Below are 13,278 nucleotides of genomic sequence, written 5' to 3' on the forward strand. Positions count from 1 at the left end.
ATTATGCATTCATGAATGCCGTACAGAGGTTGTTATTTTATGGGTTTTTTGGATTTTTTGTTTGTTTGTTTCTAGGTGTCACAAAATACTATTTCACAGAATTGCTCATTCAGCCCTCTGAAGACAGTTTCCCCTTGATACCAAGGTATTAAAGCATTCTGTAATTTCATATTAAAATGATGATGCTTACGTCTAAAGCCCTCCTATGCTTTTCTTCTATAAGTTTCATGAAATATTAAAATATTAACACTGTTTCAAGCAGTGTAAACTGAATGGCCATTAAGTATATTTATTGCTTTTCCTATTGTCGCTATCTTTCTCTTTCCTGCATAGGAGGAATGTAATTAGAATCTTATACTAATGGTGGGACTCATTGAAGTCAAAGGTCGTCTGTGTTTGGTGAATCATTTAGATGACTCATATGTCTGATTAAAGGATGGCAGTTTCTTTGAGGCCCTGTATTCAATGAGCATAACATTTGTAAAAGAACCATACATTTCTTCCCAGCAGGAAGACATGGGCAGACAAGATTTGAATTGAATTGTGAGTTCTGCAAAATTACATTTGGATAATCTATTTAAGGGAAGAGTCGCAGAGAGAAGGTGGAATCCTGCCACATTTTCTCTATATCCTTAAACCAGGTGTGGGACATTTGGGTCATACAGTTCTCTATTTCCACCCCCAGCACCTGCTGTGTGTGCCACATTACACCCTCCTAGAAAAATGAGAAATGACTGGAAGGTTACTTCCAGTTTTTCCAAAATCACGTGGTGATTACCTATCTTGTTTGAAAGGTAGATCATGCTTCCTGGAGGCTTCTGGGCATGCAATTCGAGTTGATGTTTCTGGTTTTGGTGTTTTTATTTTTTTGAGCATGCACAAAAACAGTTGGGGCATGCATATATCCTGCAGGCTATATGTTGCCAGCTCTTCCCTTACAAAAACTGTGTCTCAGTGCATTGGATGCACTGGCACAATTTATAAGTGTAGTTTTTAAATAAAACATTTCAGACAGTCTTGTGTGATTCTGAGGCCTTATCATTCACGAAGCTGTGAGAAAGTGGCTGCTTCCCGGAGACTTCTCCGACACAGAGGAGTAGCTAAGACAAAGATAGCACATTGTTATCACGTGATCCAGATTTGGTAGGATCCAGAACTCTGGCTTCTTTCTTTCCTGACAAGCCAGAAAAATGGGCCACTGTTTATTCCAGGGTTATTTCTTCACCTTGCTTGAGAAGAAGCAAGTGAAGGAAGGTCCATGGATGCTTTCTCCATCCCTACTTGCAGGCAGTAGAAGTGATCAGCAAGCATGTAGCGACATGCTGGTTTGTTCACAAGCCAGGATTCTTCAGAGCTCATACTGATTCTGCTGGTATTGCTTGATGTTGCTCAAGCACATTTGGGAGTCAGAAGTCTGCCAGTCTGTTCCACGTTGCCCAGAGCTCTATCAGCAGATGTAGATCTGCCTTCTAGCCATTCCTCTTGAACACTGTGGGATATAATGCAAAGCATAGGCTGCAGAGCCAAACACCCAGTGTTACCAGAACTGTCAGTACTGTGTTTTTCCAGGCTGTTGCCCTAGATTTTCATATTGGTTACTCTGCCCTTGAAAACCCTCTTAACATCTTTGCAGTGTCCTTGTAACATCACTGTTTGTGATATGCTTACAAGAGAATTAATCATTTCCAACTTGCACATTCGTTTGCTGTTGTAGCAAGTCTTAGGGTCAATCAGTGGCAAATTATGCAAACTTAATGTTGCTTTAATTAATTTCTGCCATGAAACGTATAATTGCCAATTACAAGCTGGTATCTGGCTATCTTTTTCTAGCCTGTGCAGCTCTCGGCTTCAATTAAAGCTTTCTACTTTTTAATTGAAGGATGGCTTTTAAATAAAACATTTCAGACAATCTTGTGTGAAGCTCAGACAAATGCACATATGCCACAAATATCACAAAATGAAGCATGCTGGGACCACCTCTTGCCATACTGGTATAGGAACCTAGTTTTTCTCTTGAGAAAAACCTCCAGCACATGTTCACCATTGGTGGGAGAGAATAAGGGTGCATGCTGAGATTGATGAGATTTAGTGAAAACAATTGTGTGTGGTGGGGGGAGGGAATATGTTTGGTTGGAGGCAGAGTCCTGCATTCTTTCAGGCTGTAGATCTAGCATGTTCATACAGCAGGCTTTCTTAACACAATGTGGTTCTTTTCATTGTTCTGAGATGCTTTGCTTTGGACTCTCAAGGTCATGGTTTAATATTAAGTGTGCTGATTTCTTATACTGGTATGTGTCAGGGGGAGTGTTTTCTTCACAATGAAACAGAGAAGAATGGGGAAGTGAAAAGATAGAGGTGGAAGAAGTTACCTTTTTGGACTACAACTCTTAGGTAAATTTACCCTGAATGCAAAACTCATTTTCTGGAGAGCAGTCCTAAGAAAGGGAAGCAAAGGAATGAGTCAGAGACTGGGGCTTCACTTTAAATGCCAGGGATGGGGACCAGAGTTGCAGGCTTGCTGTCCAGTCAGACTTTAGTTGCACCAGTGACTCAGACTAGAATCGGTGGCTTGCTGGTATGTATTGTTTTGTTTTTTAAAGGGCTCAGATTCATATTGTGACTCTGAACGCCCCCGTCCTCTCCCTTTTGGGGGTGGGGGGGGAAGCTTGTTTTTAACAGGGACTTGGGCCCAAAGACTTGCCAACATCCCTCTTAAATACCACAAATGGCTTTCCGTTTTTCTACTCTGCATGTAAAATATGGAATGGGGCAGGATGTCCTCCCTGTCCCTTCTTTTCGTGAATAGTCTCTCCCCTCATGTTCCATTACCTCTTGCTTGTCTTTCCAAGCAAGCTCGTATGCTGTTGCCACTGCTGCCCAAAACTGCCCAAGATATATATATATATTTTGTAGAATTGAGAAAATGTCCACAGGTAACGGTGCTACTAATAAATGCAATTATCTCATTGTTCAACATAGGTTGGCCTGGAATGTTCCTCTATCTATTTATTCACTTTTCAAACAATGGCAGCTGTGGATACTTTATATGATCTAGCCTCTTCTTCTCCAAAACAGGTCTGCATATATACAAAGTGCTCTAGCCCATTCCCTTATAGATCTCTCTTCCACCAGAAGCACATTTAGATTCAGCATACGAGGGACTGATGGTGCCAGCTATATCTTGGTGAGTCACAGTTATATTGATGGGGCAATACAAAGATATCCAGTCACTTGAGTCCAAAGCTCAGCAGCCTCTTTCATAGCTTAGGATTCAGTGGTAGTTATATTTGAGTGGCCTTGCATACATTTGCACTGTGTGTACTACATTTGATTACAGGACTGAGTTAAGCTTGTGGAGCTGGGACTGGGGAGTCCTGGGAGGAGGCTTTAGTGGGTAGGGTAATCTGCTCCTTCAATAGTATTTCTAAGAGACATGGATGGATGGATGGATGGATGGATGGATGGATGGATGGATGGATGGATGGATGGATGGATGGATGGATGGATGGATGGATGGATGGATGGATGGATGGATGGATGGATGGATGGATGGATGGATGGATGGATGGATGTGCACGCTCACTCACTCACTCACTCACTCACTCACTCACTCACTCACTCACTCACTCGCTCACTCACTCAGAATATTTAGTTCCCACCTTATATCTTAAGATCTCAGAACAGGGTACAATAAAAGCATTTAAAACCCATTCAGAATAGTTTCAAGGCATACAATAAAACAGTTTAAACCACTGGTTCTTAACCTTGGGTTACTCAGAAGTTTTGGACTGCAACTCCCAGAAGCCTTCGCCACCAACTGTGCTGACTGGGGTTTCTGGGAGTTGCAGTTCAAAAGCATCTGAGTAACAAAGGTTAAGAACCATTGGTTTAAACAATTCAACCAGTTAAAGCCATTCAAACCTGTATGTTTCCAAAAGACTCCATGACCTACTGAAGCCTCAAAGATTTCACAACGGGGGGCACCACAACCAAGAAGATCCTCTTGTGTGTCTCCATGTGATGTCCAGGTCTCACTAGAAGGACTCAAGAGGAGGTCTATTTTGGCAGATCCCAGTACTTGGACGGATACAGTATACAAAGGGAAACTGAGGCCACTGAGCCATTTAGGGCTTTGAACGTCCTTAATACCACCATGAATTTGGACTAGAGCCATACTGGCAGCCAATGCAATTTCATGAAGAACAGCAACATATGGTTTCTATAAGGTTTTCTTGTCAGCAGTATAGTTATTGCATATGGCATTAGGTGCAACTCTATGCTATCTTTAAGGACAGACACACACAGACACACAAAGTGCATCATGGCAGTCTAACAAGCCGTGGGCATGATGTATTTGGAGCCAAGTTATCTGCTCCTAGGAATGGCCCATGAGTTACATTATTATTATTTATTATTATTATTATTATTATTATTATTATTATTATTATTATTATTATTATTATTATTATTATTATTATTTATTTTATTTATATCCCGCCTATCTGGTCGTGCGAGGACCACTCTAGGCGGCTAACAACATAAAACATAATACAAAAAATATACATATAAAACAATTTTACATTACGAAAAATACTGAAATAGAATGGGAAAACTGAGGAAAGGGGGAAAAAAGAGGGCGTCAGGAATTATCTGATTCTATTTGACGTCCTGTCAAACCGAGCTCCAGCCATCCTGTGCCATTGAGTCCAACTGGGTTTCTAGTGACAGATGTGGATGCAGGAGTTCTTTCAAGCAAAGTTGATGTGTCTTCAGGAGAAGTGAAGTCTGAGGCAGTTTGCTTGCTCAGTTCCTGGACAGGTGCGGGTTTGCACTGTTCATGTGTCGAAGTAGAAATTTCAAAATCTGCTTGACATTACTGCAGCAGCTTCATTGCAAGTGAGGCCATTGCAAGTGAGGATGTCTTTCCATAGATAGTTCACTGGATTGAGGTCTGCAAATCTTAGCACCTCATCTGGGAATGAGTCCTGTTGAACTCAGATGGACATATGCTTGGGTCAAGTACAGGAGTACACTGTCAGTCAAAATGCTAATGAATCTACGTTTGAAAGTTCAGTTTCGCTTTAATTCTGTATAAATGGTGAACATGTCAGAAAATAAGCCAGTAAATGAATTAATTAGCAGACCCCATATGGCATTGCCTTGCTTCTCCCCTGGATTTTTTTCATGTGACAGGGTTCTCTTCTCCACAGATATGGCTACTAAATTCTGACACATTTTTGGTGGAATCTGCTGGAAACATGGCACCCAGTAAAGTTTTTACATTGCTTGAATTTGGCATGTCATCTGACTCAAGACCTTCAGAGATTTGGAAAGTTGTTAAAGTTCTTTACCATCCCTGTGTTAAAAGCAGAAATAAGGAGTAAGTATCAACTGTGTTTGTGCCTGTTACGAAAGCATTGTACTGATGTGTTCTTTCTTGCCAGTGTTTCTCAAACATGAAATATAGTTCCTGCAGATCAGTTCATGTCCAAGGAAATGAGATCTGCTTTAGAAATCCTTGTTTCAGCTCGCTGACAGTAGATAAAGGATCACGTCTAACATTTCTGTGTGGCCCTTTACACCACATGTGTCAAACTCAAGACCCATGGGCCAAATCTGCCCTGCCGGGTCATTCCATGTGGCCCTTGCAGTGTTGCCAGCTACTGTGCAGTATATAATACAGTACACAGGTGCTTACTTGGTCACCTATAATGCTCCACAAGGATGCTGGCAACCCACCCAGCAGGACTTCTAATCCCACCATTCCAAGCAACGAAGAGTCAGAAAGTGATAATTGAATGACTAGGATTATATTTAATATGATAAAGAGTAGATAGATTTGGAAACATAGTCTTACTGATACAACTGGCCCTTTAAGGGCAAGCATAAAGTCAATTCAGCCCAAGAAGAAATTGAGTTCTACACCTCTGCTGTACACAGTCCAAATGTAGAGGTGATACTTTTATTTAGACCACTAAAAACCAAACGATCAGCACAAGCTTTCATAAGTAAAGTTTCACTTCATCAGGCCTAAGGCTGAATAATTGTAAATGATTTTCCCAAAATGATCAAGTCAGAGATCTTCAAGACAGTGCTTGTGGCCCAAAATAATCAAATCAATACGGGCTTGGCCATACGGCTGGCAGGCAAGGTTGCATTTTAGTACCAAATCTCTCTCTCCAGACATGAGATGCCATGTGGAACTTCCAGTGACCAGTCTCAGAGAGTGAGAGTGATAACACCTGCTCCCCCTTCACACCTGAGTCTTGTGGAACTAATGGGTCTCATGACACCAGGGAAGGGAAATGGCTGCTTGGGCCCAATTTGGACATTGTCACTTAGGGGTTTACTCACTTTTGTTGCCAGCGGTTTATACATTAATGGCTGTGTGTTGCGTTATTTTGAGGGGACAGCACATTTACACTGTTCTACAAGCTGTATACATGCTGTCACATACCGCACTGATGGTACCTGTCTGTCATGGGTTTGGAGGGAAAGTTCCATCCTATGGGGAGTGGAAGGCGGGACATCAGGGGGGAGGAGCTGTACTGTATATATTTGGGGGAAGTCCTTCGTAAGGGAGCTGACGTGGAGAAGTGGAGTTGGAGTCTGTGGGTCAGACTGGGTACAACTGTTCGTCAGATAGTACATACCTGATAGGTTCAGGTGTCTATCTAGGTAGCCAGAACGGATAAGTTCAGGGTCTGTGCGTTACCTTAAAGTGTTCCGTGGGAACCAATCTGTTGTATGTGTATGATTGGGACTATCCCAAGTTCCAGTATCCTATTTACCTGATCCTTTTATTTACCCTGTTTGTTTTTTCAATAAACCTTGTTCTCTTGTTTATTAAAATCCATTCCTGGTCTGGGTGACTTGGGAGAGCGAATGGTTGGTGGCAGCATAACTACAGGGTGGGATACTCCAGTAGGTCTGGGGTTGCTACAGTAGCCAAGTGTCATTTCTTCAGTGTTGTCACATGAATAGATATACTAAAATATTTATGAAATGTGAGGGGGTGTACTCACTTCTGTGATATACTGTATGTGCACTAGCGCTCATACAAACATACACAGAGAAATGTAATCATGATATGAATGAGTATGTTTATTCAAATAAAATGTTTATTCTCAAAATTCAAATGTTGATTGTTTTTAAGAGATGAATGAAAGGATTTTATTGCCTGGTTGCACCTGATTTTTAAGTATCAGGCAGCCAAAAATATAGAGTTTTGATTCACCCTTAACCATAATCAACTTTAGCCTGAAGGTGCTACAAGAGTAGGGTTTTTTTTCTGTAGCAGACTTATACAGTTAGCACTCTGCAGGTTTATTTGTTATTACTTACTACGTTGTTTTTAAATTTAAAAAAGGAGCCCTGAAAGAATGAATTTGTCATTATCCTGGAACATGAGTTTGTCATCGGATTTTAATTTCTCTACATTGTTCTCAGTTTGATTTAACAAGTCTGCACTCTCTGAGAGATTGTTTCTCTTCCTTATGTGTCACACTTAATGTGGTAAAGAGCCAATTTACATGCTAATCCTTTTTTGTACCTCTGGAAGCAGCTGTTGCAGTGGAGAAGACTTTCACATTTGCTGCCTGTTCATTGGTAACTTCATCAAATTATTTAGTAAGCCTAACCGCCGTGCTTGGTAATTCCCCGTTTTTCCAAACTCTGGACACATTCGCCTGAGTAGCTGGTTAGCAGTGACCCATTTGTGCCTGGCTAAATCCCATTCCCTGCATATACATAGCTAACCTTATATAATTCCATTTTGCAAGCATGTAGAAGAGAATGCCCTTTTCTTTCTCTAAGGATGAAGGCAATGGAACCGAGCATATCAGATTGTCTCCTTCAACTGTGCAGGGCTTTGCCCATAATGAAGCTGCTTCCAGAACCTCTCCCCCCATCCACCCCAATACCGCTCTAAAACTTAATGACAAATATATTAATCGCTTGTTTTTTTTACTGACAGGGAACGTACTAAGGAGGGAATGTGAGCTTTTTGTGTTCTTGGTGTTTGTAAACCTCCCAGCAATTAGTAAGCACTTCTGTAATTGGGAAAGATATTATGGAGGATTTCAAATATCAAGTTCTTAATCCATGGGTAGGCATTACTGATCTCCTGAAACATTATGTATTCAAAAGACAGAATTAGATACTCTAATGAGAGTTCTGATATCTTTGTTCCGCAGCACAGAAAGCAGTACAGGCCGCTTTTGTCTAAATCTCTTTCTTTTAAACGTCGTCGGAAATGTTCTTGCACTCACAGTAAGAACTGCAAGAAAGAATGTCACTTGAGTATCAGGGGAATAATAAATCCCATAGTAATTTATAGCCACCAGAAATCAAAAACACTTTCTCATTGCCGGAGTTGTGCCAGCAAAGATAGATTCAGGATCTGATGATTGTATTCTTATGACAACAGCGCTGTCAAAATTCACAAGGACAGTTAAAAGTTAACTCTTGTCATTTCATGCATAGCAGGCAATTTCTCCCAATGCCTTTGAAAGCTGGCTCTCCACATTCATGTTTTATTATAAAAGATTCGTTTGCCGATTGGGCATTTTTAATAAACATGCAAGGTTTTGAAGACCGCAGTCATTATTAAGGAACATTATAATTTTTATAAGAGTGTGGCTATATAATAAAATAAAAACAACTGAGGTTGCAGGTAAAAGACAATAACAATACTTCTAAGTAGAAACCCATAAAACAGTAATACAGTTGAAACAGAGTAGCAGATATTCCGGGGAAAAATACCGATTTTGGGATTTTGATTATTTATATGAAAAGCTTAAAGCAATATGACCCACTGCATTGATGCTGTCAAAGCAAAATGAATACACGTGAGTCCCACAATTCGGTGCCATCACTGAAAGAGTTCTCTCTTTTTTTAAGCTCAAAATGAGGAAGATCTGAAATTGAATGGCAGGCAGTGGAAGGAGATTTTTCAATGAACCTGGTGCCAGGCTATTTATAGTTTTAATGCTAAAGCCAGCACCTTGAATTGAGATTGGAAATGAGTTGGTAGGTAGCGCGTGAAGATCTTTTATATTTGCTAAATGGGCCTCTGACGCTCAGTTCAAGATATCAATCAGAAAATTGTGTTTTGAACTAATTGTGCTTTGTGGTTGCTCTTCAAGACCAGCCCCGAGTATAATAGATTTGAGTAATCTGAAGTAATGTTGGGGCCAAAACCTTTTCCTTGATATGCTAGTTTTCTATATGCAAGGAGGTTTCTGTTAGTATGGGGGAGCATCCAGATATAGCTATCACTCCTTGTCAGCTGAAGCAGATCAATCTCAGAAAGCTTAATCAACAGACTATAAACTGGCCTTTCACCATCATGTTACACAGGGTCATTGGTCTAAAAAACCAGTGATTCCCAACCTTGGTACCCCAGGTATTCTTGAAATAAAACTCAGAAGCCTTCACTACTAGTTGTTCTGGCCAGGATTTCTGGGAGTTGTAGTCCAAGAACATCTGGGGACCAAAGGTTTGGAACCACTGTTCAAAACATTGCAGGATGAGAGCCATCTAAATATGTGCCCTCCAGAACATAAAACTGACAGGTTTATTTGCCTAAGATATTAAAAAATATATATGATTGCCATTTTTATAAGGAACACGACTAAGCTCCCTGGTAGTTGGACATTGCCTTTGTAATTCTGTTTACTTGAAAATGAGATTATTATGTCTGCATGTAATCTGTCATTAGCCACAGTCCATAATGATTTATCATAATTGGCTGCTTTACATCCATTTCAAATAGCTATGCACATGCATTTTGACAATCTCTTCCCTAAGGCTGTATTAGTCAGCGCAAGCTCAGACTGCTAAGTTGACACTTTTTCCTCTCTTAACTCATGTGAGTGTAAAAATTTTATGAGGCGTCTCTAACGAGACCCATTGGGATTTGGGATTATTTATCTTAAGCTCTTATTAAAGACAAAAAGTTTTCTCCCCTATGTTTAGCCAGGTAAAAAGTAAAGCTCTCTCTCTCTCTCTTTCTTTCCAAAGGAGGTACTGTTGTTTTAAGAGTAAATAAGATTTGACAGAGAGTATCAGCCATCAAGGGGAGAGGGGGGCTGTCTCTACTCTGTTGGGCTAAATGTATTTTGCCCAGGTAAGTGCTGACTGTGACAGCATGCCCCAGAATTGTAAGACTATTTCTCTGGATTAGAGTGGCTTGTAGAGGAGCAAACGAGTTTTTCTGCCAGGAAATAGTGAATTCTGGTGTGTTAAAAAGCAGTGTGCTTAGAGACAAATTACCCCCATTACTCTCGTATAGCACTGAGTGTGGACAAGCAGCTTCCACTCAAGAAAGGAGAACCTGAAATATTATAAGCCCTCAAGAGACCATGTCACTGTATTTCTGAAGAAGGAAATGCTACAAAAGAATATACTTTTTTTGTTCTTACCTAAGGAGGGAAATGATGCACCTGTTATTCTAATGTCCTTATTTTGCACCCACAACCTTGAATTCTGGATGTACTCCTGGCCATTTTGTGGCCCAGCTTGGACACCATGCCACACCATGGTTAAATATATTTTGGGATGACTCTGAATTGGCAACACAACCAAAATCAGAGACCCTGGAGATGGAAAATGAAGAACAACAAAGGTGTAGTTCTAAATACTGCCTTGCTGAAATTACTGCTGGAGGTACTAGTCCATACACCTCACTTCCACTTGACAAGAAATAATATGGTAGAATATCTAAGCTTAGAAAGTTATTTTTTAAATGAGTTAATGTTATAGCTCCAAGCTTCAAAAATTCACAATTTTAACATTCTCTCTTTCCCTCCTCTCTGTCCTCAAGGAAAGAATAGTATAGAATAGATGATGCAAGTTGAAGCAATTTGCCTTCCAATGTTATTCCAGTAGCGTTACTCTAAGTGTTGTCCTACCACTGCTCAGTTTTGGATGATTTTAGGATGTCATTATAGCCATTGTTCTTAAAAGCAGCTTATCGTGCGTAACCATGTTTTGTATCAAGGATCAATGACTTAAAGCAGTCAGATTTTTTTTTTTTTTTTTTTTTTTTAGCAAATAAAAGGGGACAGCAGGAAAAAAGAAAACCAAGAGAGACGCTGTTGGTCAAGAGTGGAAAATACTGAGTTGAGTGAACAAATAGCCTGATTTGGTTTAAGTCTGTCTCCTACAAACTGAACATTTTGCCTGTTTCTCATCTTTCTTTTGAAACCTGTTATGTCAATATGGAAACAGGCATTCATCGTATGTTCATGATACAAAACTGACTGATCAGAAAATGTAAAGTAACGGTATAAAGGCTGAACATATACAGTTACCTTGCTCCGTCTGCTGTGATTTGTTGTTGTTATAAGCTAGCAAGTAGCTTCTGACTTATGGTGACCTCATGAATGAGCAGCCTCCTAAATGTCCCGTCCTTAACTGCCCTGCTCAGCTTTTGTAAAGCTTGCTCAAGCCTGTTGCTTCCTTTAGGAAGCCCGTCCATCTCACATTTGGTCTTTCTATTCCTGTTGCTTTCCACTTTCCACAGCATTATTGTCCTTCCCAGAGAATCCTGCCTTCTTACGATGTGCCCAAAGGAGGATACAGAATGCTCGGTTTCAACATTTTTGCCTTCAGAAGATAGTTCAGGCTTGATTTGCTCTAGGACCCACTTGTTTTTCTTCCTGGCAGCCCAGGGTATCTGCATAGCTCGATAATATTCCTAGTTGATTGAATTCAGCTTCCTCTGTCTGGGTTTTCTGTTCTCTTCCATTTGAGATATCGTTGTGACTTATTGGTATCAAATGGTTACAACTTGCGCTGTGGTTTTTAAGTTTCACCGTTATATCATCTTGTTCTGCTGCTGTTCCCTCTTACTTGTAGATAACGTCTCTTAGAGTGTCTCCAAGCTAATAAAAATGTTTTCCTTAGTGAGTTATATAGATAGTTATTGAACCCCCAGGAAAAGTGGTTTTGAAATTTTGTTGAAAATGTGATTCATTATCTAGTAACACAGAGAAGTATCTGTAGGGCGTACATTTGCCTTTATTATAGGGATATGGAGACTCCTGCCTATGCTATGGGACTGACACATTTTGGGCAAGTGTGACCCACAGATGTTTGTGTCTACCTCCTGGCTTCTTTAGCTCTTCTCTCCAGCTGGAGTAAAGATGCTCCTTATCCATAGGATCCCTTCCACCTCTACAGTTCTAAGATTTTGTTCTGTTCTAGAGCCAGGGAACCTGTTGTATGGAACGGAGCTCTAGTTTGTTGGGAAGCTGTTGCTCTGGGACTGACTTCTAACTGAATGCAAAGAAACGAATGGTGCTTGTGTGGGTTGTGGAAATCTGCCCAGATTTATCTGACTCCATTCACTTTCCTTCAGTCCAACCCCATGCTCTTAACCTTCCTAACGGCTAGAATTTGGCTTATGACCTTCCCCATATTAAAACTCAGTCTTCAGGCCAAAAATGTCTAGTTTTATTAGAAGCCATTATTACAAAGTATTGAACAAAATTTCATATTCTTCAGAACTCCTCTTTTCAATGAATGGTAAGCAATGCCTTTTTATAAGAGGTTTTCCTGATACCTAAAAGTATGTACCTAGAATTAATCTCCAGCTCTATTAAGATAAAGAGTACCATTCTCTTCTCGCTCCCTTCCCACTGCTTACCTTACGAGAAGCCCAAGTCCTGTGTTTAGCGCTGATGGATTCCAATGAATGTGGGCTTTTAATATTTTCCCTTAATATGCGGGAACAGCTGTGGTTGTGTCTTTGTCCCAAGAGTTCTTGCTCGAACCTCAAACTGTTTTGTACCCATCTCCCAATGTAATCTACTAAGGCCACACAATACCTTTTCTGCTGACTATTGCAGCCTGTCTGTTTCAGATATTTTACTGTTTTTATGTAAACCACCCAGAATAGCACTGGGTGCACTAATGGGGTGGTATATAAGAACCAGAGATGAATAAATACCAATAAAATATGTAAGTCAATAACTCCAAGGTCTGAGACGTTCTCTAGTGTCTGGCCAGGAATAGCTGAGTACAGTGCTCTCTTTAAATGCATGATCACAAATGTAAACCTTAGACCCTGGGTCACTTCCATCGTGTCTTTTTTTTAGTTCAACTCACAGCCTGAAAAAATACTTCTGGGGAAAAGGGCTGGCTTAAGATCATTTACAGTCTCACAGAGTACTCCTCCTTATGACATAGCTGGCCTTGGGTCCTCTATACCAGTGGTCCCCAACCTTGGGCCTCCAGATGTTCTTGGACTTCAACTCCCAGAAATCCTGGCCA

At 40.5% G+C, this 13,278-nt stretch overlaps 1 protein-coding gene across 8 annotated transcripts in view; it reads left to right on the forward strand.

Moving 5' to 3' along the window:
• The window catches only part of UBE3D (ubiquitin protein ligase E3D), an 80,986-nt gene that overhangs the window by 18,265 nt on the left and 49,443 nt on the right, over window positions 1-13,278 (forward strand). For 4 of the 8 annotated variants that reach the window (XR_013538664.1, XM_020795500.3, XM_072999202.2 and 1 more), the window contains exons 6-8: window positions 76-145; window positions 3,076-3,184; window positions 5,211-5,380. Coding sequence is in view for 6 of the 8 variants with exons in the window: in XM_020795500.3 (XP_020651159.3) it covers window positions 76-145; window positions 3,076-3,184; window positions 5,211-5,380 (349 nt within the window). In the remaining 2 variants the exon portion in view is untranslated. The remainder of the gene's footprint in view (window positions 1-75; window positions 146-3,075; window positions 3,185-5,210; window positions 5,381-13,278) is intronic. The other 4 variants (XM_078380548.1, XM_078380551.1, XR_013538668.1 and 1 more) reach the window with 2 other exon arrangements.

The sequence above is a fragment of the Pogona vitticeps genome, chromosome 1 (assembly GCF_051106095.1).
Source record: "Pogona vitticeps strain Pit_001003342236 chromosome 1, PviZW2.1, whole genome shotgun sequence".
Lineage (NCBI taxonomy): Eukaryota > Metazoa > Chordata > Lepidosauria > Squamata > Agamidae > Pogona > Pogona vitticeps.